General features: G+C 47.1%; 3 protein-coding genes across 8 annotated transcripts; 1 reads left to right on the top strand and 2 right to left on the bottom strand.

Annotated features, from left to right (window-relative positions):
* Positions 1-9: 9 nt before the first annotated feature.
* Positions 10-6767, bottom strand: mpnd (MPN domain containing). Of its 3 annotated transcripts, none has more exons than XM_027026258.2 (13): positions 6534-6767; positions 5752-5954; positions 4810-5031; positions 4134-4245; positions 3502-3583; positions 2975-3071; positions 2581-2653; positions 2409-2485; positions 1931-2099; positions 1620-1690; positions 1374-1463; positions 1035-1127; positions 10-814 (listed from the first exon to the last, which is right to left on the bottom strand). In XM_027026258.2, exons 1-13 carry the CDS (start codon positions 6535-6537, stop codon positions 728-730), a joined length of 1380 nt encoding a protein of 459 aa, XP_026882059.1. In that variant the 5' UTR covers positions 6538-6767; the 3' UTR covers positions 10-727. The 3 variants fall into 3 exon arrangements, 2 of the variants coding, with proteins under 2 accessions (XP_026882059.1, XP_035377957.1); XM_035522064.1 differs by lacking the exon at positions 6534-6767 and adding an exon at positions 6127-6208; XR_004775556.1 differs by lacking the exons at positions 10-814; positions 6534-6767 and adding an exon at positions 6127-6208 and having other exon boundaries at positions 1118-1127; positions 1374-1500.
* A 511-nt stretch (positions 6768-7278) lies between these two features.
* Positions 7279-16419, top strand: stap2b (signal transducing adaptor family member 2b). Of its 3 annotated transcripts, XM_035522146.1 has the most exons (14): positions 7279-7308; positions 7506-7729; positions 10277-10345; positions 10491-10610; positions 10824-10880; positions 11188-11369; positions 11551-11682; positions 11943-12015; positions 12220-12322; positions 13315-13410; positions 13569-13646; positions 13748-13792; positions 14455-14586; positions 15147-16419. In XM_035522146.1, exons 2-14 carry the CDS (start codon positions 7589-7591, stop codon positions 15209-15211), a joined length of 1293 nt encoding a protein of 430 aa, XP_035378039.1. In that variant the 5' UTR covers positions 7279-7308; positions 7506-7588; the 3' UTR covers positions 15212-16419. The 3 variants fall into 3 exon arrangements, with proteins under 3 accessions (XP_035378039.1, XP_035378040.1, XP_026882040.2); XM_035522147.1 differs by lacking the exon at positions 7279-7308 and having other exon boundaries at positions 7475-7729; positions 11946-12015; XM_027026239.2 differs by lacking the exon at positions 7279-7308 and having other exon boundaries at positions 7475-7729.
* Positions 15932-24207, bottom strand: fsd1 (fibronectin type III and SPRY domain containing 1). 2 transcript variants are annotated; one of them, XM_027026260.2, is made up of 13 exons: positions 24030-24207; positions 23015-23110; positions 22327-22458; positions 21454-21555; positions 21132-21154; positions 20285-20406; positions 19587-19796; positions 18865-18963; positions 18289-18445; positions 17783-17865; positions 17081-17332; positions 16782-16889; positions 15932-16692 (listed from the first exon to the last, which is right to left on the bottom strand). In XM_027026260.2, exons 1-13 carry the CDS (start codon positions 24189-24191, stop codon positions 16592-16594), a joined length of 1647 nt encoding a protein of 548 aa, XP_026882061.2. In that variant the 5' UTR covers positions 24192-24207; the 3' UTR covers positions 15932-16591. The 2 variants fall into 2 exon arrangements, with proteins under 2 accessions (XP_026882061.2, XP_026882062.2); XM_027026261.2 differs by having other exon boundaries at positions 16801-16889; positions 24030-24203.

The following is a 24207-nucleotide window of genomic DNA, read 5'->3' as shown; positions in this document are numbered from 1 at the left end:
TTATGAAAGACAGAACGAGCACTTTAATGGAAAACCTGCTAAACATTTAATCAGTTAGTCGACATTTAATCTATAAATTGTATTAAATAACACATCCAGTGGAAGACACAGACTAGCAGCTGCTAAACTGGATTAGCAATTCTACTCCATCTCAGTGTTGTAGCTGGTGCACCACCTTTGAGCGCTGCTACAAGATGACAGTTCCTCCCGTATCAAAAGGAAACAGACACAGATTGTTTCATGGATTCCAGTGTATATTTGCAGGCCTTTGGTAGCCTAAAGTCATTTTGTTTTTTTTCTCTTCTGGGAGCTCCACAAACCACAACTACAGATAAATACCAGCTACAAGGAAAAGGGGTGCATGTTAAAAGTCTTTTTTTCTTCCTAACCCCTTCGCTTTCCTACTCTAAGCCATCTAGACGAAAGGGAAGACAGGTTCACAGGATGCATGTCTAGAGGGAACAGTCGTGGTTGACACAACAGGCATTTGCACACGTCCAGGTCCTCGTCTCCACCTTCGACGAGGGCACACGCGGCTGTGTTACAGGAAGGGACTCGAAACACAGCAGATCACGGGTGGCGGGGGTCTCGGATGGAACCAAAGTCGGGGCTGTCCAATAGGAAGAGCTACAGACTTCAGCCGTCATGCTTTGTGAAACGCCAGCCCCCTCCCCGAGAAAAAGAACCCCTTCCACACAGACACATGAGTGCGGAGAGAGCACTTTCCTCACTGCATGTTCCGTAGCTGATTGTATACGTGCTCTAGGATCTGGGCGTAGGCCTGGTCTTTGGGGGCGTGGCCACTCAAAGATGCCTGGAAAAGAGAACACATTTGGCGAGTGAGAATTCCGATACAGCACAGCTGTATGGGATCTTCGCACTCATATGCAGGGCACCCAGACGTTACAGGTGCAGGCTGTCGGAATTCCAGACTGCTAAGAGTGTGATTTAAAGCATGGGTCTGTGCAGTGTTAGCGAGATAGGGGTCATTTAGGGTTAAACACCCTGCCACAGGGATGGGTGTGTTTGTGCACCTTGATCTTATCCAGTATTGAGGTATCAGGACACCACATCTGACTGAAGTTCACCAGGTCAGGAGCAGCTCGATAATACTCCACCAGCAGCATCTGTAGAGCGAGCAAACACACATACACACATTGTGGCATTCACAGTATTTACTCTTGTACATCATAAAACCAAAAACAGCAAGGTTGAAGGACCGTAGTGTCTGTGCAACCTGCACCTTTACACAACAAATCACTCAGCTCACCATGTGTGACTGCATTCACAGAAATACCTTGGATATGTTGTTAAAACAAACAAACACAAACTGGTCCTAAAGTGGCAGTATTATGAGTCGTTTGTTTTCATACCATCTCGTTCAGGACGTCTGTGGTGAGGAAGTTGTCCTGCACGTACGTCACCTCCACAGCCACGGGGATACCGTAGTCATTAGGCCTTTGCTGGGGGGGTGAGATCATTCCACAAAGCCACGCTGAGCTACTCTCCACGCCATCGCAAACACAAGCAAGGCAAAGTGGAAACGCCACGTGTCGTGAGCAATTTTGTCCCACGGAGGTTTGTCGTCTGTAATTCTGAGACTAACAGAGTACACTCACCTCTGGAGGAGGAACCACCCAGAATGGAGTGATTGTTGATGCCACACCCTGGTTGCCATGGTAATATGGTCCTGTTTTTTAAAAAAAATTATAAAATCTTTATACTGAATTTAGATGCACTAATTAATGAAATTTTATCCACAGTAACTGACAACATGCCTAAAAAAACCCTGTTAGGGTACACAGATTTGCTAAATAAATGTTTAGCTTTTTTTCGGGGTTGTGCGCCTACTGTGAAGTTCAGCTGTTTTAACTCGTCTTACATAAGACGCGCCTGCCCTTTGTGTGTTTGTGCTGCAAGCCAGTCTCACCACAGATGATCCCCAGACACGGCTGAAAGCCGTTGCTGCTGCCCTGTAGGCGGAGCTGGTGGTCCATCTGCGAATCGATGTCTTGGAGAGAAGGGAGGGCGGGGCCTCGAGGATGACTGTGATACCAGCCGACCAATGACAGCCCTCGCATGAACAGATTTTGGCAGATCTACAGAGACATATGTTTGTCGTTTTAGTCATCGTGAATTTTGTGAATATTGTGTGTTACCACAAATTGTGTTATTTGAGTGGTGTTTCGACCTTAAGTGGACTGCGCACATACAAATATAATTTAAACCCTCCAACTCAGATCTAAAACACTTGGTTGTAATACAAAAAAAAAAAAAAACCTCAGTAAGATTAACTAGGTGTGCTGTATCTGGCCTGGAACTGAGCAGGCAGGTGAACGGCCCTCTGTGACAGCACCCCCTGGTGTGCAGCCGCGGTACAGCTGACCAGGTGTGACGTGGTAACTAACCTCCTCCTCCACAGCAGGTGCAGCGTCCCTGTCACCTAGGCGTGTGCGGCAGGGGAAGGCCCGCAAAACTGTCAGCACTGGGGGTGATGACATCACGAGACAACAAGGAGTTAAGTCAAAATGGACAGCTTGGACAGGTTGTGGGAGAACTTCAGCGAGAGGCGTCACCTACGTTGTGTGGTGGTGTCCCATCGGCCTCCGAGATAACCCACAACCTCGCTCGTGGTCAGGTGACAGTGGAAGTCCTGGAAAGGAAGACCAAGGTGCCTCTTAGATTTGTGTTCTTTGTCTCGTTCTTTCTGTTTTTGACATTCAAAAAAAAAAAAAAAGGTTTCGGCTCATGGCGTTTAAAAAAAAAAAAAAAAAAAAAAAAAAACATGATGTGAGGAATGATGAAGCATAATCTTCCTGTTTAACATGAGCTAAACTGCCATCTAAACAAAAGGTCTTAAAAAATACAGCCACCATAAATCAAAAGTAAACATTAGTTGCATGTTATTTACAAGTGACTCTTCGCTCTCTGACAGTGAGTGGTTTCACCAGCAGCAGGGCGTGTTGGAGTTTACCATTAACAGCAGGACGTTGCTGGACACGGCGACATTGAACGGCTGGAAGCGGTTGATGGCTGAGAAGGCCGACAGCTCCACGAGGGTGTGGGGGTCTCTGAGGAGAGAGACTGGCAGTCAGCCAACCGGCTAAACGTCGCTAACCTTCAGCCAAATAGCTAGACATCACTAGATTTCAGCTAACCAACTTATCATTAAGCTTCTCAAACCTCCCCCCACCCAACTTGCTCAAAACTGAAATGTGAACCAGTCAATGATTTAAACACAACCAAACAAGCATGACTTTCCCAGAGACTGCTGTGCGCAGTAAATATCGGGGTAGTTTTTATAGATGTACTGTACAGTAGCCTGGCTGTTCCAAGTAGCTCTCTGTGCTTGTTAACTGTAAATCACACTTATGATGGCAGTTTTTTCACAGCGAGCTTGAGAAAACAAAGTCTTCCAGCGCAAGGCTTCACTGCAGAGCGATATGTTACCAGTATAGATTACCCTGGTGAACTATGACACCTTCTCATTCTGGCCGTTACCTGGCGACGTCTCTGGTCCCCAGCGAGCAGTATCTGACAGGGACCCTCTCTCTGTCTCCTCTCCTCTGCACCACGCTGACGTCTGCAACGCACAGAAGAATTCAGCCTCCTCCTGGCAGTCACACACCTGAGTCACGCGCACACAAACCAGGCCTCCTGGAGCATCTCCCAAACATCTAGGCTTTATAGAGCAAAACCGGTGAATGAACACCCAATTTCCCAGGGCAGATGTGACCAGCACAGTGACACCAGCCCCACAAACGCCACCCCAGGACTCCCCGAAGAAGAGGGCTTTCGTCAGAGAAAGCCCGTTTCATGGATGGGTAGAAAGAATGACTGTAAACGCAAGCGGCATTTACATCCAGCCATGAGGACATGTGGGAACAGTTACTGCTATTTCAGGCTGTATTTTATAGCATTGTGAAATATTATGGGCTGGTTTCCCAGACCTGGATTAGAACGCGTCTTGAACTAAATTCCAGTTGGAAGATCGTTTTAATCTGAGTTTAGGTTTAGACTGCGTCTGCAAGGGAAAATGGACATATAACTTTAGGAAGCATTTTATCACATGCTTGTATCAAATGTAAAGTACACGCGTGTACTTTATTTAAAACGTGTCAACTGTCGCCTACCATGGGATTCTGGTTTGGACTTCCGGTTTTTTTCCTCGGCTGGGAAGGCAGCCTTCGCATCCTCCTCTTCGTCTTCTGCCATTTCATCATCCTCTCCCTCACTGGCCAGGCTCTGAAAGAAGTGATCAGCCATGACTGAACACTTTTAAATGTTTTCAGGAATGGTCATTAGCTTGAACACAGCATTATTCCACAGTGGTGTGGGCGAGGGTATCAGTGTGTGTTATTACGGTCGTCCTCTGGCTGTGTGTGTTTGCTTCCGTTTCACAGAGTTTTTATGAAATGGTACAGCAGAGAGGCAGAGGTGGGATGTTATTTCAGACATTTTTTGCTGAAGGATTCATATCAGTTCGTTATTATCAGTTCACTATAGCTCTGATGATTCCTGGTAATATTATTTTAATATGTTATAACCCCTTATAATATGTTATGAACCTCAAAATTAAGAATGAGCTCAGAGGGAAAGTTCTGGGACAATGTCAGTAACTGATGTTTGTGTTTATCTGCTGATGCATTTATAATTTTACTGGTTTAGTACTGATACATTTTCTTACTGATTTAGTAGTGGCAGTAGTGATGTTATCTTTTAATCTTTTAGTACTGATGATGTGTGTTCTATTCTTCCACTGGTTTGGTATCGGTACCAATGTTCTTGTACTGGTTTTGCTGCTCTCACCACATCAGCGCTGGGCTGGTACTTGCGTAGCCAGCTGGTTTTGTACTGGGCCAGCTTCTGTCCACGGTAGCGTACCGACGCCCAGCCACAGCCGGACTTCTTGGCCGGGTTGACCAGACGCTTGCAGTGTGTGGCCCAGGCGCTCGGAGAGTTGAAGATCTGACCCGTCTCCACCCAGCGGATCTTCCCGTCTGTCAGCAGGTCGCCCACAAAATTCTTCCCCTGGAGGGAGGGAGGGAGGGAGAGAGAGAGAGAGAGAGAGAGAGAGAGAGAGAGAGAGAGAGAGAGAGAGAGAGAGAGAGAGAGAGAGAGAGAGAGAGAGAGAGAGAGAGAGAGAGAGAGAGAGAGAGAGAGAGATGAGGACCGACAGTGTGACAGCATGGCAGGGAATCAGACTCATTTCACAAAATTTAGAAGGAGACACTTAAAACCTGAACAGCAGCATTTACAAAGAGGCTGGAGTAACTGGACCCCCCGCCCACCTCCATCAGGGCTCAGCCTACACTACCTTACCAGCCTCCCCCTCCAGACTGCTGTACACACCCTCTTAACACGTCTCATCCAGGGCAGACAAACAGACAAAATATTCTTACATTCATCTTTCATTATTTATATCTCTAAATAGCCCCAGGCCCAAACAGGTCATGTAGCTCAACTGGTCGAGCAGGTAGAACAAGGTACTACCAACACCAGATGCTGTCACAGTGACAAATGTATGTGTGTGTGTGTGTGTGTACTAAATGCTGAAAATGTAAACAACCTAAAACCCTGTACTGAATCCAACAAGAGACAAGCAGTGTCCCCTAATGACGCCAAAACAAAGCCCAACCTGCCCCCAACCCAAAGAGCAGCCCCAAGTGTCCCCGTTCAACATCATGAGGTGTTGACACAGCTAGGCGTCTCAGAGGAACATCCAGTGTGGTGGTTGTGAAGGCACAGTACCAGGTAGTGTATGGACAGCACTCCGTCCCCAGACTCCACGAGGCCGTCTTTTAGCAGAACCCTGAGTGTGATGCCCCTGCGTGTGAGGACGGAGCCCCTCCCCGCCGACACCCTCAGCTCGCCTTCCTCGGCCCCGCTCAATTCCTCCTCTTCCTCCTCACCCCCCTCCTCCACGACCTGAGGGGACAACGGTGGCTCTGAACCTGAGGGAATACGCACACACACACACACACTATATAGTCCTCAATCCTTAACTAGGATGAATGGAGTACATTACATTAAGTCTTTGAGATAAAGTGAGGAAGAGTCATCGTGCTATAAACTGTTGTTTAAAACCGCCCGAGTATTACGACTGACTGAACAGGAAAAACTCACAAATGTGAATATGCGAATTGTCAATGGGTGCCATCCCAGAAGCAGCTGTGTAGGTTATGCAACTGTCATGTTTTTTAAAAAGCGAGCAGACTGCGTGGATGCAAAGGACATTTGTTCCCAAATATGTGTCATCTTATTGGTCTCTCTTACCGAGACACTTGGCTGCGATGATCACGATCGTCTAAAACCGTCTATGTTTTGAACGGCTAACTTTTATCACGTGTAAAATAATTCATCTCTGTACCGGACCTGCCGGGCTCTTCGGAGAGGATCTCTCAACCCCGGTGGAGGGTTTGTGTGAGATGAAGGATGCTACAGCGTTGATCTTTGTTCTGGCCGCCGCTGGTCGCGCGGCCTAGTAATGATTAATCCCCCCGGTTATTAATCGCGCTTCCCTTTATTCTCACCCATTTCGCCAGTCGCCGGACGGCGGTTTGGCTCCAGCGCTCCGGGACTGGGCTGCTCTTCCCGACCACTGTGGCCCGCGGCACCGCAGCTTAGCAGCAGTTTGCTTGGATGTTTGTCTTTGGTGAGAAGCCTGGGCTGAACCAGCGGGCTGTTATTTAGCGCATAAACGCAGGCGTGTGTCTGCAATGTTTCCTCCTTGTGTGGTGCTGCTTTAACGTGCACTGCCCTCCCCTTTCTCGCGCTGCCCGTCTTGCTCGCGCTCTCCCCGGGGCGTTCCGGGGGATTGCTTCGCAACCACGAGCGCCGTTTTCGCCAGCGCTGTAGATCACACTCCCGTGATCTAAACACTCACAGTAAGCATGTTGTATTGCTTTGTGCATTTACGTTGTCACAGTTTTATATCTAGTTTCCGGCGGCCCAGTGAGCAGTGTGCCGGGTTACCCGCATACTAGAGGTGTTACGGTAATGACGGGACTTGCGGTGCATGCTCGCTGGGCTTTGACCGTATTCATCCAGTAGGTGGCGACAAAAGTGCGCTACGCGGCACTATTACTACTGCGACACTTTACTAAGACCTTAATTTAAGACGAACTTTCACCCTTTTATTTTTTGTGTATGTGCTTTTCCTGCTTTATCTTATCTAATCCGGTAATATGTCAAGCTTTTATTTCTCAGTTTTATTTATTTTATTTCAAGAATGAACTAGTTTTTTATGGCAGGCTCTTTGACGTTTAGTACGTAGAAAATATTATATGGATAAATAAATATATAAAGGTATGTTTTTCTCCTTTTTCTTCTTATTATCTATGTGTTGAATCAAATCCATTGACGCGAAAATCCCCAGCCTCGAGGTAGAGGGGCGGAGCCCTCGGTGCTGGACACCCCCACCCCTCGCGCCTGGCTTAAAAACGCCAAAGCGGCAACGTTGTGTTCAAGTCACCTGCTTACGGTTCTTTGAACGGGATTTCTAGGGACCGTCGACGCGGATTTGCGCTCTACGGACCCGTCGGCGAGCACAGAGAGCTGTAGTCTTCATGTCCTTCGATCGACTTTCATGAGAGCTGCCGGTGAAGTTGCATCCCAGGCACGTCCCGGACCTTCGCGCGTGTCCCGTATGGCGGCGGGGCGGCTGAAAGCGCAGCTGCCAACGTGCTATCACGAGGGCTACCTGCAAAAGCGCTCGATAACGGAGAAAGTAAGTTATTACTCTTAATCCCTGTGCTGCGGTTTAAGAATTCGCTCGGTCTACAACTAAAGCACCATCTCTGTAGTTATTTCATTTGAACTACATTATGTATGTTTAATTCAATTTTGACATTTATGTGAACCACATCTTATTTTCACCTTTGCCCTGAGTCAACATTTCTATCAGGAAAAACATAAAACATAAATTTACATATGGGACGTCCTAGCAACCTCTTTTATTTCAGTAATTCTTTTTTTATTTATTATGAAACATGATTTAAATGTTGAATATGCCGTTTTGAATCTGAAAAAAAACCCCGTTTGGGTTGCACTTAAAGCCGTTTTGGAGCCGTTATGGTGCGTACGAGTAATCTGTGCTGCAGCAGCGTCAGTAGAAACGCTCGTAGAAAAGGTCCCGTTCATACGTACAGGACAGCAGTGGACTTTATACGCACATACACTCACTAGTGCACTGAACACATCTGAGACGCTTTCATATGTTGACATGCAAGCCTGCTGCCATGGCCGAGTATGGAAATAAACGGGGTGTTGGTGGACTTCACCTGGAGGCTGGGGTTTAAAGGCTGTATCTCACACCCTACGGCGGCTGCGTATGCTGAACCAAACAGGAATATGAGGGAGCGTATAAGTGGTTAATATGGTTAACATTTTACATTTTATATATATTTATATTTACAAACATTTATTTATGATTAACATTAAAATATCAGTAACAGATGTCTTATGTGATATAACAACACTAATCAAAGGTTGGGACAATTTTATAATGGTGGTGGTCGGTTTTGTTTTGTTTTTTGTTTTTTTTAATTGGGGGACAGAGCTCCTCACAACCCCACCTGGGTACAGCCCCCCACCTACCCCCCCCCCGCCCCCCCCAAAATGCACAATTTCCAGTTTTTTGTACAATTTCCAGTTTTTACAGTTTTTATGATGTTATAGTGGACATCATGCACAGAGTCCCCACAGTTCATCACTTGCCCTGATTCAGGGTCCGAATGGCCTGTGGGAAGAAGCTCCTCTTCAGTCTCTCTGTGTTGGTTTTTAGGGAGCAAAAGCTCTTCACTGGACTATTGAGAAACACAGTTCCAGTAGGCCATAATACACTGGACTATTGAGAAACAGTTCCGGTAGGCCATAATACACTGGACTATTGAGAAACAGTTCCGGTAGGCCATAAGTGTGCTCCAGGAATCACAAACTTCCTTCAGTGGGTCATTGCATTTCCCAAGGCACAAAGTACACAAAGAAGGTGCAGCCTGTGAATACCAGCTCCGGTAATGGTTAACAATTACTGAAAATAATTGCTCATAAGGAAGTTGAGGAGATCACTCACAGGTGGCACAGGTATGGGGTGGTGTTTGGAACAATTTGGGAAGGCTGCTTTGAACTGTGGTTTCCAGTAATAGTAGACATGTCAACAAGAACTGGTTTGTCTGCTCACACATGCAAATGTGCCACTTTCCATACCCATAAGTGTTTAAGAGTCTTAGGCTGTAATAACATTTACATGTAATGAATTTGGCAGACACTCTTATCCAGATCAACTTACAACTTTCCGTTATGTTACAGAGGAGGGCGAGTGTAGTGTTAGGAGTCTTGCCCACAGACTTACTGGTATATCACAGAGCAGGAGGGGATCTAAGCCCAGGCCCCCCCAGTAGAGATGGTGTTCCTACCCACTACAGGAATAGTATAGAACTGAATACATTTACAGCATTTAGCTGATGCTTTTATCCAAAGCAACTTACAATTCTGACTGAGTACAACTTGAGTAATTGAGGATGAAGGGTTTTGCTCAGGGGTCCAACAGTGGCAACTTGAACCAGGAACCTTCTGATTATAAGTCAAGTACCTTAACAACTGAGCCACCACTCAATAGAATACCACTGAATAGAATTGACGTTTACTTTAATGTACAGTTTTAAATTCTGGGTTTAGTAATTAGGTTTATGTTTGGAGGTGTTAATTCATATTGTATCATACACATTTAGGATGAAATTTGACTCCGTGAAGTGGGTTTGGATGAAATCTGATTCTGGATATGTTGTGTTAGGCTACAGTCTGACTGTTTTGTCTGCTGTGTTAGTCTGAAATAGAACTCTACGTCTGCTGATTGCATCGTTTTGCTTTCTGGAGATTTTTTTTCTCAAACTTCTCAAATTTTTCCTGGTGTGAAAATCATATCGTTTCAGGCTGAAACCCAGAGCCTGTCATTCCTTATCCTTAAAATTCCTAAAACCCATCTTTCTGCTGCGCATTTCCATTTCAGTCGTTTCTTTTCAGAAGGATATGACAGTTAAACTTAAGTAATGTCCGCATGTAGACCATGTTTGAGGTTTCTACAGCTCGAGGTAGAATTACAGACATGAGGGACTTTTACATTTATTATTCTATTCTATGCTAATGCTATTTTTTAATATTTTAATAACATACCATATAAGGCTGTCTTATCTGTCTTATCTGTCTGAACCCCCACCGGTCCTGTTGTGTAAATGATGTAGTTTGATTGTTGATGTGCGTTTTCTTTGTTCTGCAGACATCTCACAAGCTTTGGACGGCCTTATGCGGAAATGCGTTGTTCTTCTTTCACAGCAGTAAAGACAATGTGAGTTTACTTATGGTAAACAGGCGTGTTGGGTGAATTTGGTGTTTGGTATTCATGTTTTTGTTCTGCGAGCTTTTTATATCCTTGCACACTAATTTCCTTTAATTTTGAGCATGTGTGTGTGTGTGTGTGTGCCCGCGAGCAGTATGTGGAGAAGCTGGAACTGGATGAGGGTATCTCTCTTTCCGATGACCCCACCTATGACCGTAACCTGGAAGCGGCAAAATTCCAACTGTTTTTAAAAGATGGAAATGTCCAACTGACTGTGAGGGTTCTCATTTTACAGAATACACTGCCAGTCATTCAGTCATTGTTTTTACATTTTTTGTTTATACACAGTTAATACCTTATGCCAGAATTATTATAGTATATTATTATAGTTATTACAGTGTCGTTCTAAGACACGATGATGAGAAGTGGTGATGAGGTCATGAGAGGTTGTGCGATTGCATCATGTGACTCTTCCCCTCATCCCCAGGCTCCGAGCCTCGAGGCACGTGAACTATGGAAAGGGTACATCTACTGCGTGTCAAAGGTCAGCAAGCCTCTCTCAGCCGGTCCTCACACCACGCAGGAAATCAGATATTCTCTCAGCTGAGTTCAGACACCCGTGTGGTTGCTTAGTCATTGGGGTGGTGTGGATCTGTCCTCTTGTTTCCTCTCCTGGATGCGTGTCGCTCGTGTACTGTGTGTACACACATCCTGTGTGTGCTTAGGGTTAGGGCTAGGCTTGGAGAGAACCTTTAGAGTAAAAACATCCAATAATTCTTCAGGTTTCCCAGAGTTCTTGGTTTCAGGTTGTGTGCAGACTAAGCTGAGTGTCTGATGTCTTTGTCTCACAGCTGGCACTGCCTAGTTCCTTCAACCTGCTGCCTGGCCAGCTTCACCTGCTGAAGGAGGTGGTGGAGCAGGAGAAGAAAAGACGCACGGTTGGGGGCCACAGGGAGAGGCTTGCATCTCCTACCAGAGCCACAGCTGCACCCGTCTCCCCGATCTACACAGATATATTGGCTGAAATGCCAGCGTGAGTTAAGACTTCTGTCCCTATTGTCTTTTAGGAGACTCACTACAGTTAATATTAGGTTTAAAGTGATTATCCTTTTAATGGTAGCTTGTCTTTCATGTCCAGTTTCATAAAGGCCCATTAGGGCGCACGTTGCTATGATGGTGCGTTCCTGTGCTCACACAACTGCTTCTTTCTGCAGTTGTTACTATCAGATATCTCGGGCCGAGGCCGAGGTTCTTCTAGACAGGAACCAGGACAAAGGCAACCTGCTGCTCCGGCAAGGGCGGGACGGCTTCTCTCTGGCTGTCTCCACACGCCAAGACTTCAACGGGTAACACACACACACACACATGCATTCCTAACTGCATATGTAAACCCACACACTCACTCTCATTCTCAGAAATGCTCGGCTCCAAGCATATGTTCACATATTTGGAGACGTCGCATGATTGTTTTGGCGCTCGTCTCAGAATAGCTGTAGGTGTGTGTCTGAGATGACTTGTGGGAAGACTCCACAGAAATGTTGCCAAAAGCTATGAAAAGAATCTGGTTTCACTAGTTATCTCTCTCTCACTGTCTCTCTCTGCTCAGCAGTCCTGTGTTCAGACACTACCGGGTGTCACGACAGCATGAGGGAGGTTTTGCTATTGCTGTTGAGGACCCAGTGAGTATAACACACAGTTACACGCAAGTAGTCAAATCCGTCACAAGCTACCCCACACAATCTGACATTGTCATACAGTTCCATACAATTACAGTTTGCTGCGATCGCATATAATCACGGCAGGTCTGTACCAAAGTGTCCTAAACTTTAGCATATGTGTATAAAAATGTGTAACATCCAGTGGGATCTGCCCGTGTGCTTCAGATTCCGTGTGAGACTCTGCATGATGTTATAAGCTGTTTGGTGCAGAAGACGTGCGGAGCCCTGAAGCCCCTGGTTCTGGAGCAGGCTTATGAAGAAAGCATCAGTAAGACCCGCATACATAATGAGGGGGTGGCACCCACGTGGGAGGTGGGGTGATGAAGAGTCTGAGTCTGAGTTTCCCCTGCTATAGTCTGAGTGTTTCCCTTGCTCTAGATTGACTTTAAGGTTCCCTTTTAATTCTTATAACTAACAAACGTTTAGGCCACAGATTAGTGTAACGTGTCGGTTTTATATAAAACACATCAGATACATTCCTAACGTCAACCTCTGAATGTGTTCTCCACATGAGTAAAATTGATTAAAAATGTCTCCAAACGCTGGTATATGTTTACTTTAACAAGACAGCCGTGTTTGTCATGGTTACAGTGCTGCAGCTTCCAGTCAGTATGTGATAGCTGTGAAACAAGTTTCCTACACCAGGTGGGAAGTGAATGTCCATAGTGTTCTCTTCACTTGGGTGCTAACCCACGTGTGTGTGTGTGTGGGGGGGGATTACTTTAATTTATATAGAGTTTATTTAGTACTTTCAAGAGATCAAAATGCATTAAGAATAAAAAGAAAGACCAGTTGAACAGTAAATAGCTAAAACTTGATGAGCTAAAGTAAGGAGACAGACAGAAGACAAACATTTTTGATGTATAGTGTGTCATTTCATTTAAATTCAGTCTTCTTCCAAGGTAACTGAGTTTATTTAAATCTGTTTACATTAGGCTTCTGGTTTTGGGTTAAAACCATCATACTTCCTGTTCAGGACTGTTCACGTTTCACAGAATTAGTTCTCTAAAGTTACACCTTGTTTCAGTTCCCATCATTTGGCTATGATACGAATTGTGAAAAGTTGCTTTCTATCATGAAATACCTGTTTAAAAATTCTACTGTAACTCTGTGATGCGGCTGTGAGTGTGCTCAGTAGAGCGCGGCCGTGATGCGGCTGTGAGCGTGCTCAGTAGAGCGCGGCTGTGAGCGTGCTCAGTAGAGCGCGGCTGTGATGCGGCTGGGAGCGTGCTCAGTAGTGTGTTGTGTGTTGTGTCTCAGCATTCATTAAGGACAATGCAGAAAGTGGGGAGAAGAGCTTGGAGCATGCACACAGAGGCCCTGAAACTCATTCCCCAGTAGTGGCACCTAAACCAGGTACCCCCACCACACACAGTCGCGCACACACACACACACACAGACTTGCGCACACACACACACTCACAGACTCACTCGCGCACACACACACACTCACGCGCGCACACACACACACACGCGCGAACAGGCTGGTTGAGATGTTGGTTTTCCCTCTTCAGCTCCGAGAACTACAGTGTCTCCCTCCCAGCCTGGGCCATATCGGGATCCACACGACAACATCTATCTGAACCCCTCCGGTGAGTCCCGGGGATTGGCCAACTCTTTGGTCTTCTGCGAGCGCTTTGCTCCTTGCAGCACGGTGTATGTTTGACATGCTGTGGAACTGTGTGTGTTCCAGATGAAGAAAAAGTCGCCATCCCCCTGGTGCCTCCTCGCACGACAGGTAAGGAGCAGGTGTGGGTCTCTGTACTGGCTGGCAGGTGCTGTCGGGGACAGCAGTGTGTGTACGATCTGACCTGATCTCCACCCAGGGTTATAAATCAGGGCCTTTACACTCCAGGGTTATAAATCGGCGCAAATATTTACTTTTGGTGTGATTGAACTCATTTATTCACTGCAGTGCACCACTACAGTCCTCTGTATCTATAGCGGTGAAATGTGTACATGTTTAAATACAAAACGATTAATTGAAGATTAAACCAAATAAGAAGGGAAGTAGAGTAAAGTCTCAGATGACACGGTGTGGTAAGGTCACTCGTCTGTGCCGACAGTGCAACTGTTGGTCCATCTGAGCTCTTTGGCTGCAGATAAGCACAGGTCAGTGCCTCGTGTTTAGGAGCGTTGTGTAGGTACATGTAGCAGTGAACTTCCCTAAACGCTAAACCATACCTTCTCTCTGACGCCCTTGGTGGTGATTAACAGCTGTGTGTGTTGAAGTGATGTGGAGGCTTGTGTTCATACCTATACTGTTGTTGTTCAGTTTTAAGGAATAAATATTCCCTTGTGCACTCACTGAAGAACTGGACGTAAACTGTTGATAAGAAAATATGGTGAATTAAAACATCGTATGCTGATGACATCATAACGTGCGTTTCTGTGCTGCAGAGGGGAAGAAGGTACCTCTACTTCCACCCACTCAACAAAAACCACCAGTCAACTCGCACAGTTCCCCAGAGACTCTGGGACCCAGACTGAAATTACGCACTCTTCAATCTGCTTCAGAACTCCTTCCGCAGGGTAAGTGCTTAGTCACACATCCGTTAGTCCAGCACAGTGCTCGGTTACACGACTGTTAGTCCAGCACAGCGCTCGGTTACATCACCATTAGTACAGCTCAGCGCTCAGTTAAACATTAAAGCATTTGTAACACTTGAGTCTGTTTATTCACTGTGTTCAGTGAGTTCATTGTGTTTTTGACTTCATTGTGTTCAGTGTGTTTAGTGAGTTCAGCATGCTCAAGTGTGCATGTTGGCCCAGAGCATGGAATGCTGTGCTCTGTGTTTCTTACTCCACAGAATGAGTTCTTGCTAAATGGAGGAAGATTTGTAGAGAGGAACCTTTGAGCCCTGGCAGTACAGTTAGTCCAAGATATTCCAGACTCCAAAAAAAAAAAGAAAAGTTTTCCCAGTGAATATTTTTCAAAGGTGTTGATCCTTTATAGTCTACAGCTGAATTAGATTTGATGAAAAACCCCTCATCAGATAAACAAACCATCTGCATGGTTCCACAGCTCCTAGAAACCAAAGACCACACGGTCGTGTTTGCTTTTAAACTTTTATTTTTTCAATCTTTTGCAGATTTGGCTAAAGAGCTAAAAGTAGAAGTGCAGAAGAGATACATGAGTGACCAGCTGACCAGCTGACCTATGACCCCACCTCAGCCAGCTGACCTTGCCTCGTCTGAGGAAAAAAAACAATGAAGGAATTATTTTGAAAAAGTCATGAAGGACATGGTGGGACATGACGAGCTGTTTCTTGTCACACTGCCCATAAGTGACCTGTGTAAAGCTGAAACTGGGCATGTTGGGAAGTGTGTGTGTGTGTGTGTGTGTGTGTGTGTGTGTGTGTGTGTGTGTGTGTGTGTGTGCGCGTGCTGTCCAGCTGGCTAGACTGCAGACATCTGTAAGAATTTATTATAACAATTACTCTGTAAATTAGTAAATATCACCAAGGTGGCGTGACTCCATGTCACACTATTGTCTGTGTCTGTCCAACACTGAATCACAGTTTCTCTGTATAGAATTATTGAATTATATATAGTCATATTGAATAATTTAAATTCATTCTTGGTTTTGGTTTGATCTGATTTTGGACAATATTGTCTTTTACAGTGAATATTAACTTATTACTACTTGTTCAGTGAATCATGTTAATCTTTCACAACTGAGGGCCAATCAGAATATCCTGATGTCCTGCAGGGCAGGGCAGTGAGTTGCTGTTCAGGACTGTGTGTTCTCTCACACACCCAGCCAAAAAGTGGAAAACCCTAATGAGAAGTTTGTGGTTTAAAGAAAAACCCAATAAACCAATCAAAATGATTTAGGTATTGGTGTTTTTAATCAGTATGAACTGAACAGCGAAGAGAAAGTTCAAGTGATTTATTGTGTACAGGGGAATATGGACACACTGCGGTGTGACTCGTGTCAGGAGTCTAAAGGCTGGTGTGTTGTGGGTCCTTAACACCTCACCATCTTCTGAGCAGGACAGCCAACCATAGCGCCACGCCAATTGAATGAAGAAGACATCCCATAATGACCTGCAGAGGAGTACGGAAAGGAGCTCTGCTTACAGGAGAGGGTGCATTGGAAACGTACATCACCTGTTCCCCGCCCCGACACACACACACACACTGCTACAGCTAACACTTTTATCAGGTGCGCGAAAATCAGCACATGCTAGCGACGAACTTCAATAATTCCACTTTATTGTAAGCTGGAGTGAAAGAAAGAAAAAGCTCAGCCTTGGAAGAGAATGTTTGGTGACGTTAAGCTTTGGTAATGAGAGCGACTCGACTACGCAACTTAAAACAACATCCGCTATGCTGATTATGAGGCGCGTGTGTCCATGGCTAGTCAGAACGCTAAAGGCACAGGAAGCAGAGGGGAAGGAGGCCAGGAAGGTGCCATAGCTCTCTGTCTCGAGGATGGAGGTGGAGATGAGCGGATCCAGTTCTGGTCTGGCCACAGAGGGTCACGGGCTACACCTCTATGGCGTGGGTGGGGTGGATGGAGGTCTAGGTGAGGCTAGCGTTGGAGCTGCTGGTGTTGCTGTTCCTCTTCTGTCCACACTGCACGACGCTGGGCACCTGAAGTCCCGTCTGCACCGAAAAACTCCCGTTCCACACCTACAGCGGGCAACAAAAGGCAAGCTAGAAAAATCTATAGTTTGCATTCCTTTGTTCTCTATATGAGCTATAAGATGCCAGACACCTACACATCCTGCTGCCTCTCACCATAAACGCTGGTATAACCGGCTGCTGGAACTTGGTCCGGAACGTGTGCATGAGCGCTTTGCTTCGGGCATTGTAGAAACACAAAGTGCCTGAGAAAACACAGACAAGACCTCCGTCTGGGCAACACAGTCCAGCACAGCGGTTATGGCTGACGAACGCGGTGGATTCCCGCCCTAGTACCCCTTTGACTACACCACCCGCGCTAAGCTCCGTGCGTCAGCCGTCACAAAGTTCAAAGGGCAAACAGAAGAGTGGGCAGGGTTGGAAGCGGAAGCCTCACCCTCCTCGTAGTTGCAGTAGACGCCGATGCGGTCAGGCACGGCGCAGTCCAGCATGCGCGCCCGGTTGTTGTGCTTGGCCGTCAGGCTCTGCTGCAGCCAGTTGTTGAGGTGGACGCACCAGGATGTGCTGGTCTTGCCCAGCTGGTCAAATCGGCCCAGGGAGCGCAGGGCCACGCCCACAGCAAACGTCTTGCTGTCCTTATCGAAACGGACCTCCCAGTAGTGCTGGCCCGCGTCTATCATGGTGTCACCTGGGAAGGCAGAGAGGGAGTGATGGGCAGACAACCACACACACACACACACAGTGCAGACAAGGACTGACCGGGGAAGAGATTCACTGGAAGCGTTATACAAGCACACACACACACCGAGTCAGACATGCTTGCACAAAAACATACATACCCACACGCTCATACATACATACAAACACAGACACACATGCTCACACAAAAACATAGACGCATACACACACTCACACGTATACATGCACGCATGCATATACGCACATGCTCACACAAACACACGGCACATACATGTACGCCAGTAGACAGACACACTCCAGTGTTGAAGTTCTATATTTCAGAGTTCGTTTTCTAGAATGTTCTGGAGAGTGTTTGTGTGTGTGTGTGTGTGTATGTGTATGTGTATGTGTATGTGTGTGTGTGTGTGTGTGTGTGGAGTTCCTCTGATGACGGGCTCACCCAACACGGTGTAGGACTCTGCCGTGAAGCGGTCACGTCCCACCCGGGCTGATGGCGCTCTCTTAGGAGACATTACAGCCGTCCTGGAGACAGAGACACACAACCTCAGATGCCAGAGCAGAGGTGTAGTAATGGTGCAGATACACACACAACAGCAGTGTACACAGGCTAGCAAAAAAGAGCAGCGTCATTATGAGCATTACAATCTTAAAACCAGGACGAGCATTTCAAGACATCATCGTTTAAGTCTGTGTACCACAACCCTTTCTGGGAAAACATGACCCACTGAGAACGTTACCCTACAGAACATCTGATACAAAACAACACTTAACTTCAGTAGAACAGGCAGAGTGATGACATTGTAAGAAATGTTTAGGAAAGACATCTAAATTTGATTCCTCTTCTCTTGGTTACGTTAATATTATTGCTGCTCTGATGTAGCTGCATCCTGGCAGGGCTTCAGGATGACTGTGAAGGGTCAGCAGGGGGCGCCTGAGCTGGCTGACCTGGCAGGAGAGTGCATGGGGGAGCTGGTCCGCGTCTTTTCCTTGCGGATGTCCTGGAGCGCGGCAGTCTTCCCACCGCTGCTGTCCCACTCCACACTCATGTCTTCCACTTTCAGGTTCTGGTGGGACGAGGCTGCATCCAGCTTGAAGACAAAAGCTAGAGAAAAAGACAGACAGAGAGTGTGTGTGTGTGAGTGCGTGTGTGAGTGCGTGTGTGAGTGCGTGAGTGAGTGCGTGAGTGAGTGCGTGCGTGAGTGCGTGCGTGAGTGCGTGCGTGAGTGCGTGCGTGAGTGAGTGTGTGAGTGTGTGTGCGCGTGTGTGTGCGCGTGAAAGACAGAGAGAGAGAAAACTAAGCTCACTCAGCAATATAAAACAGGACATCTTGTGTTAGTAAAATTATTTTTGCTTGTTGGTAAACTGTGCTGTAAAGTGTCTGAAGAGGGTTTAGTACGTAACTCAGACACTGTTTCTTCTCCCTGTCCCACAATACCTTGCCTCACCAGATTCTCACTTTGTCAATAACTTCATGCCTCATAAACCTGAGAGTGTGAGTGTGTGTGTGTGTGAGTGTCTCACCATGCGTTTCCAGAGTAACTGGTTCTGAGAATTCCCCCGCTACAGCCTTGTTACATGCCTTCACCCGAAAGGTCATGTAGCGTGTGTCGAAACGAAGGCCTACAAAACACACACAAAGTCCCACAATTCCACAGGGCACCAGCCAGAGTGAACCATTTACCCTTAAACCCTGACTTTAGAGCCAGTAACAGCAGCCGGCCTGAGTAAGTTTAAAAACAGGCCAATAACTCTAAGCAGCCTACACACAGTGTGCACACGACACCACTGTGAGATAAACTTAACACTTATCATCGTCTTTCAGTACCGTCGAGAGATCTGAGGACTTACTCAGCCACCTCTGCTTCCGATGACATCAGCTGCAACCACGGAAGTACACACAACCGCAGGTCCTTTCAGTTAAGTGTGTGCAGTTTGTAAATAGATCATGTCCAATATTAGCAATCAGCCTGGACGGCCACTAGTCCAGGTCATGTCCCAAGACGGGTACTTTGTGACGGCTACTGCAGAGGTCTCTTAGAGATACTGACCCGTTCCCTGAACCGGAATCCCAACCCCTTAACTTCTCCGCTTCGTGTCTACTTTGAGTTTGAAACTTGACGACAGCTAAGACCTCCAGTTGACTTCACCTGTTCCAAGCTCCCCAGCCACACCCCAGTGTCTCGTACACTCAGTGTATATTTCAAGTCAGTGGAGATACCAGTGCGAGACGAGCACTGTTCTACCTGTGAGTGTGTACTCCGTCTCTCTGATGCCCTCCACCACCATCCAGGGGTAGTCCTCCCGGGCGCGGGGCGGACCCTCATGGTTGGTCCGCCGGTACTCCAGGTCATAGTGGTCGATTTTGGAGTCTGGTTCCGGCAAGGACCACGCCACCAAGACTGAATTATCACACACCTGACACTCGGACGGCTGAATCTCAGGTGTGGCAGGAACTGCAGATAGAGAGAGAAGGGGGCGGGGATGCTTAACTAGGGCCAGAGAGCGAGAACGCTGGCAGATGAGGTCACAGCCCTCAGTGTAAGTAATGACACCAACACTGGGCTGGTCTTAGGAAATGTCTGTAAAGAATACAGAAACACCTCAGAGGGTTTCTTCCATAACGCCCAGAGAACACACACCAACATTCTCCAGCTACCCCTAACAAAGCCAGATGTTGTGTTGGTGTGTGTGCTTGGTTGGGAAGTCTCTAGAACGTTCTCACTCTATTCTCACTGCTTCATTTATCTCGACAATTCTGTCTTTTTGAAAAACCTAGGACCATATGCCAGCTTTAGAACGTTTCCTCGGAACAGTGGTGGTGGAGGATGTTTGGCTCCGGCATGGAAACACCCAGCACAGACGGGTGACTGGTGCTTCAGTTTTGAGTGAGACCATTTTGAGTGAGACCGTTTCGTGTGAGACCGTTTCGTGTGAGACTGACCCGGGAGGAATTTGATGGACCGTAGCATCTCTCGCTCTTGAGTGAAATCCACCATCAGATGACTCATACTGTCACTGGCCTTAGCCTTTAAAGACAGGCGAAAGGCAGGAGCCATGGTAACACTGCACGTGCACACACACACACACGCACACACACACACACACACACACACACATAAATGAGTATACATACACTGGATTATTTGAGACATACAATAACTCTTTTAGCTAACATGCACTGTGAAATGAACATGAAGACAAGATTTCTGATGGTCCACAACATGGATTTCAGTCCAGTAAAATACATAAAAAAGGAAAACCAAAAAGATAAGGAAGTAAACGGAGATTTAGTGCAAGGACAAAAGCGAAGCTGCTAAAGATGGCTATGACGATGAGGATGAGGAAGGTGAAGATCACGATGTAAGGATGTATTGCTCTGGGTCACTGGCTTTGGGTCCCAGTTCAGTCTTGAAGCCCCAGCCAATCACAGCTGTGATGTTTGCACCACTCTAGTTACTCAATTTAACATTCAGCTAATTAAGAGAGTCTACAGAATTCATGCAATTAATCAAATCCGGGGGAAATTAATGAAAACTGTGGGCAAATCACTCTGTGCATTTCTGTGGTCTTTCAGGACTGAACTATGGGACTTCCGTTGTGAATCAGGGGCTTCCGGTCCTGGAACCCCACTGGCCTGCACAGCTTCCGGTTTTCCCTGCTCCGACACTCCTGTCCAGCCCAAAAAGGACTGGACCGTACTGGAGCAGGAAAACCCGGAGAGGTGGTGCTCCAGAGCTGGAATTCCAAAGCCCTGGAACGTCACGGACAGCTCGGAGAGTGCACTGTACCTGTCCTTTATGTCTTTGGCTGCCTGGAGGCAGAGGAAAAAGAGAAAAGAGGCAGAGAGAAAAAGGCAGACATGAGGAGAGCGAGGAACCGCGAGTCACTCAGCACAGCGGTCCAACAAAGCCGAGTCACACGCGCTCAGCTAGAGGCACGCAGGTCTCAGCAACAACGGCCGCATTGTTAGTAGCTCCGGTTACGCGAGCCGTTAACGCACCACGTGACAGCCACGGTCAGCATCCAGAAGCACGTAATGACATTCAAACATAAACAAGAACATTGTCACACAAAGCATGTGGAAGTGTAAGCGATGGAAACGGGCGGTACCTGAGTGAAGCCATCCGTCTCAGATGAACAGAGAGTCTGATTCGCCAGTTCCAGCAGTTCCTCTGAGCTCTCCAGGGCTTTGGCGCATGCACTCAGCTGATTCTGACAAGACAACAAACTCACCACTGATTGGTCTAAACCTCTGAAAATGATACAACAATGGCATCTGACCAATTATTGCAAACAGCTAATGAATAAACTCAATGTTTAAAGCATATCACAAATTGTACAAGTACACCCCCCCCACACACACACACTTACAAGCAAAGAAATGCGTTCAGTCAAATAATCGATATAATTGTGGACCGGCATGACTGCAGGCCCCTGTGGGTTTGTGTAAAGACACACAGATATGCAGGGTAGTGAGCAGGATTAGCCCAAGGCTGGGTAATCCCTGGGTAATCCCTTGATAATCCCTGGGGAATCAGATCCTGAGGGCCTAGGGCCGCATCACCAGGCCAAGGTCGGGACACACTTGAGTGATCCTGCCCTGTCTGGGAGCTGTGAGCTGTCCCTAATGCACATGAATGGATGTATCTGCCACATACAAATAAATGCACACCAGTGATGTTTCTCTATGATATGGAAGTTCCCCAGATATGCAACAGAAATTTGCATAAATTATTGCTTCTGAACACAGCAAATGGGAGTGCACGGAGTCACACACTGCAGAATTCTGACCACTAGCCACGCCCACCCAGTCAACTCAAACCTAAACCTAACCTCTCTCTCTCAAACACACAAACACACACACATACTACAGCACAGAGATTATATTTTTGATCCTCTAATACATAATTCAAATGAGCAATTAATTCTAATGAGCCAATTATCCATTAGCCGTGTGGACACTAGGACCCAGCGGCGTCTCACTTGGAGTTCATAGGTGCGGCTGGCCCTCTCCTGTTTGATCCGAGTCACCATGCCGTCCTTCAGCTCCTCCAAAACAGCATGCAGCGAGCTGAACTCACTCTCTAGATCCTCCTGAACACGGACAGAATTTGCCTGCACACACACACACACACGCAAAATGTGTGTTACACCAAGATTTCCAAACTCCAGTCCTGTGTTGCCATGGCGCCCAGTGGCATAGCTGTTCCCCTGCTCCCAAACGAGCATCAGGTTAAGCGATGTGTGTAGTGGCCCGTGTGGGCTCTGAGGCTGAGAACCCCATGATGCACTGATCCTAGACCAGGGGCAGCACATCTACCCCAAGGTCGCCCTGCTCGTGAAGATACAAAGATCTGATTATCTGCTGATCATCAGGTGTCGTAGAGCAGAGTGTACAGGAGAGTGGAGAAAAAGACATGAACCCGGGCTGAGAGCCTGCGGGCTACACGAAGATCTGGACCACGCCTGGCCCCTGGCCCCTGGCCCCTGTGTTGACCAAACGAATACCCCGAGCAGTACGGTTACAGGGTGAAAGCGATCACACACTTGGTGAGAAAACGTCAAAGCACTGTATAAGAGTGCCGTAACCGCGGGATTTCTCAAAATTGTAAAATCAGGAAGCAAATGATTTATGCAGGTACTCTAAAATTTAACATGTCTTCTGCCGTACCTCCAGGTTCTGCAGACTCTGTTTCAAGCAGCAGATGAAATTCTGGATCTCCTCGTTCTTGAGCGCCAACGTAGTGACGATCTTCCGGAGGGACTCCTAAAAAAAAAAAGGGCGTAATCACACCTCCAGACTAGAGCCTTCCACACACACACACACACACACACACTCATGCTAGCTGGTCACAAGTGGCTGATGAGTTATAAGAGCTGGCTTTTTCAGTTTTCAGCTTTCAAGCTATGGAACCTCAAAACAAGATCTAAAGTGGAAGATACTGCGATTTATATAAATACATATGATGTGCACATATTAACAAGTATTTGCCTAGCCAGTAAAAATAGCCCCAAAACCTGACTGGCCATTTTGAATAACTCGGGAGCACAACGTTGGCGTGTCCCGACTGATCATTCATAATTTTAACCATTTTTGCATTTTCTTCCCTTGAAAAGGAAAGGAACCTCAAACGTGGTAACGAAGATCGTCTCCTTTCAGGGCAAGTTTGGCCGAATTAAGCAACCAGAGAGCAAGCGGGTTACCAAACAGCGAGGTCTTTATGTCGGAGGAACCTCCCCGCCCGTCTGATGCTCAGAAAAACACGCGTCTTAGCGCGAGTCCAGGGTGCAGGTGACGGAAGGATGCTGCTGCCACCGTCACGGAGCATCGACCAAGAGACCCGGTTTAACGACACCAGCGGAGCATCGTCCAAACGAACCGGTTTAACGACACCGGCGGTGGCACCAACTGCGCCGCTTTGGTCGTTTTTTAGCTGCATGGTTTTGTCGTGTGACCCTGTTCAGAAGGACAGATCTGCTCGCACGCCTTGTTACTCCGTCACATCTGCAGCAGCGTTAGCGAGGAATAGTTCAGCGTCTTAAAACTCTCCTCACTGCGCCGTTTTCCCGGTTACAGAATGGGCGGGTGCGGGACGCTACTTGAATGGGTCAGTCGGCTTTCTTTGTTACATACGACACGACAACGAGCCAAACCTCGCGGCGCGGTTTTAGCGGCGAGTTCTTACCTTTTGTTCGTCCATGTCAGCAGCGCCGTGTACCGGAGTCGGATGCGCTATGCGCGTGTCCCAGGTCCTCGGTAACGGTCCTAGCGCGGCTGCTTCGGTACTGATGCTGCTGGGCAGCCTTGCATCTCTCAATGATCGAAGGCCACGGGCCGTTGTGCGCATATGCCAAAGGGAGCAT

The sequence above is a fragment of the Electrophorus electricus genome, chromosome 23 (genome assembly GCF_013358815.1).
Source record: "Electrophorus electricus isolate fEleEle1 chromosome 23, fEleEle1.pri, whole genome shotgun sequence".
Classification (NCBI taxonomy): Eukaryota; Metazoa; Chordata; class Actinopteri; order Gymnotiformes; family Gymnotidae; genus Electrophorus; species Electrophorus electricus.
Note: the sequence above shows the minus strand (reverse complement) of the source record. Positions and strands in the feature narration are given on the sequence as shown.